Genomic DNA, 2065 nt, shown 5'->3' with positions numbered 1-2065 from the left:
GTTCTCTTTTTTTTCTCTTAAAGAATTTATTTTAAACCTATTATACCACAGTATGTTTTATACACTGACATACAACTCCCTAATAAGATAAAGACAAAAAAGTTTATCTTATTAGAAACAAGATACACCACCACTTATTGTCTTCAAACATTATTGCACTTTAACTTTCTTAATTTGACAAAGCATTCAAGAAACAAGCTGCAGACTAGTTTTAACAGACAAATAACACCTGTAAGCAGACATGACTGTCCTAAATTGTTTATTAGGTATGAATTTTACAAACTTTACTTATATTAGCGGTAACGGTGGAGCTGGAGAGTATTGCGCCTTCTCCAAGCTGCCCGGTGAGAACCACCAATAGTGTGGTGGAACTTACGGCCCTTTCCAAGGCCAGGGCTCTTTCGACCTGCAGATGTCAGCCCACGCATCTCCCTGTGCTTGTGGACTGGTTTGGTGATCCATTGGGTGTCAGGATTTCTTCTGATAGCTTTATGGAATGGATCAATGAGGATAACCTCAAAAAATTTGTATGTGGAATCTTCTCCAACCCAGTAAGAATTCAGGACTCTCAGAGCCCCACAGTGGCGTCCAGCTCGCTCCTCTGCAACGGACTGAAGGCTTCGAGCAAACTTTAGCTGGTTAACACCATGATGGACAGGCTTGCCGTAAGTTGCACCCTTAGGAACAGGGCGTTTTCGGCCACCACAGCGAACACGAATCCTATATATAACGTAACCTTGCTTGGCCTTGTAGCCCAGTCGGCACGCTTTATCAGGCCGGGTGGGGCGGGGAGCCCTGTGGAGAGCAGAGAGCTGGCGGTACTGCCAGCAGCGGACCCTCAGAAGAAAGCGCATGACATCAGACTGCTTCTTTCTCCACAGCTCCTGGATGTACTTGTATGCGCCCATCTTGGCTTACCTGATGGCTGCCGCCAGACGGAAAGGCCTAATGTTTTCTTCTAGTAGTTTCATAGTTTAAGGTCTTACATTTAAGTATTTAATCCACTTTCATTTGATTTTTGTATATGGTGAGAGATAAGAGTCTCCTCTTGTTTTTCAGCATATAGATACTCAGTTTTCCCAGCGCCATTTATTGAAGAGATTTTCATTTCCCCACTAAATGCTGTTGGCACCTTTGTCAAAAATCAGTTGGCTATAAATATGTGGATTTATTTCTGGATTCCCTACTCTGTTCCATTGGTCTATGTGCCTGTTTTTATGCCAGTACCATGTTCTTTTGTTTTCTATGACTTTGTAGTATATTTTGATGTCAGGAAGTGTGATGCCTTCAGCCTTGTTCATTTTGCTAGGATTGCTTTGGCTATTTGAGATCTTTTGTAATTCCATATGAATTTTAAGATTGTTTTTCTATTTATGTGAAGAATGTCATTGTTATTTTGATAGGGATTGCACTGAACGTGTAGATTGCTTTTGGTAGTATAATAATTTTTCACAATTTTACTTTTTCCAGTCCATGAATGTGGGATGCTTTTCTATTTTTGTGTTACCTTTTCAATTCTTTCATCAGTGTTTGGTAGTTTTCTTTGTAGTGAGCTTTTACCTCCCTGGTTGAATGGATTGCTAGGTTTTTTGTTGTTGTTGTTGTTGTTTTGTAGATATTGTAAGTGAGATTACTTTCTGGATTTATTTTTCCTTGGGTTCATTGTTGGTATATAGAAATGCTGCTGATTTTTGTACATTGATTTTTTTATCCTGAAACTTTACTGAATTTATCAGTTCTAAGAGTATTTTGTGAAGCTTTTAGGGTTTTCTAGATATAAAATAATGTCATCTGCAAATAGGGATATTTTTACTTTCTCCTTTTTCATTTAGATGCCTATTATTTCTTTTTCTTGCCTAATTGCTCTGACTAGGACTTCCAGTTCTATGTTGAATAAGAGTGGCAAGAGTGGGCATTTTTGTCTTGTTTCGGTTCTTAGAGAAAAAGCTGAAAGCTTTTCACTATAATGTTACCTGTGGGTCTGTCATATATGGCCTTCATTGTATTGAGATACGCTCCTTCTATACCTGTTTATTGGGGATTTTTATTATCAAAGGATCTTGAA

At 38.7% G+C, this 2065-nt stretch overlaps 1 protein-coding gene across 1 annotated transcript; it reads right to left on the bottom strand.

Annotated features, from left to right (window-relative positions):
• Positions 1-242: 242 nt before the first annotated feature.
• On the bottom strand, positions 243-945 carry LOC105483265 (large ribosomal subunit protein eL15-like). The gene has a single exon (XM_011744037.3). It carries the CDS (start codon positions 906-908, stop codon positions 294-296), a length of 615 nt encoding a protein of 204 aa, XP_011742339.2. The 5' UTR covers positions 909-945; the 3' UTR covers positions 243-293.
• Positions 946-2065: the final 1120 nt, after the last annotated feature.

Source organism: Macaca nemestrina, chromosome 11, assembly GCF_043159975.1.
Source record: "Macaca nemestrina isolate mMacNem1 chromosome 11, mMacNem.hap1, whole genome shotgun sequence".
Classification (NCBI taxonomy): Eukaryota; Metazoa; Chordata; class Mammalia; order Primates; family Cercopithecidae; genus Macaca; species Macaca nemestrina.
This window is presented reverse-complemented; position numbering and strand designations above follow the sequence as displayed.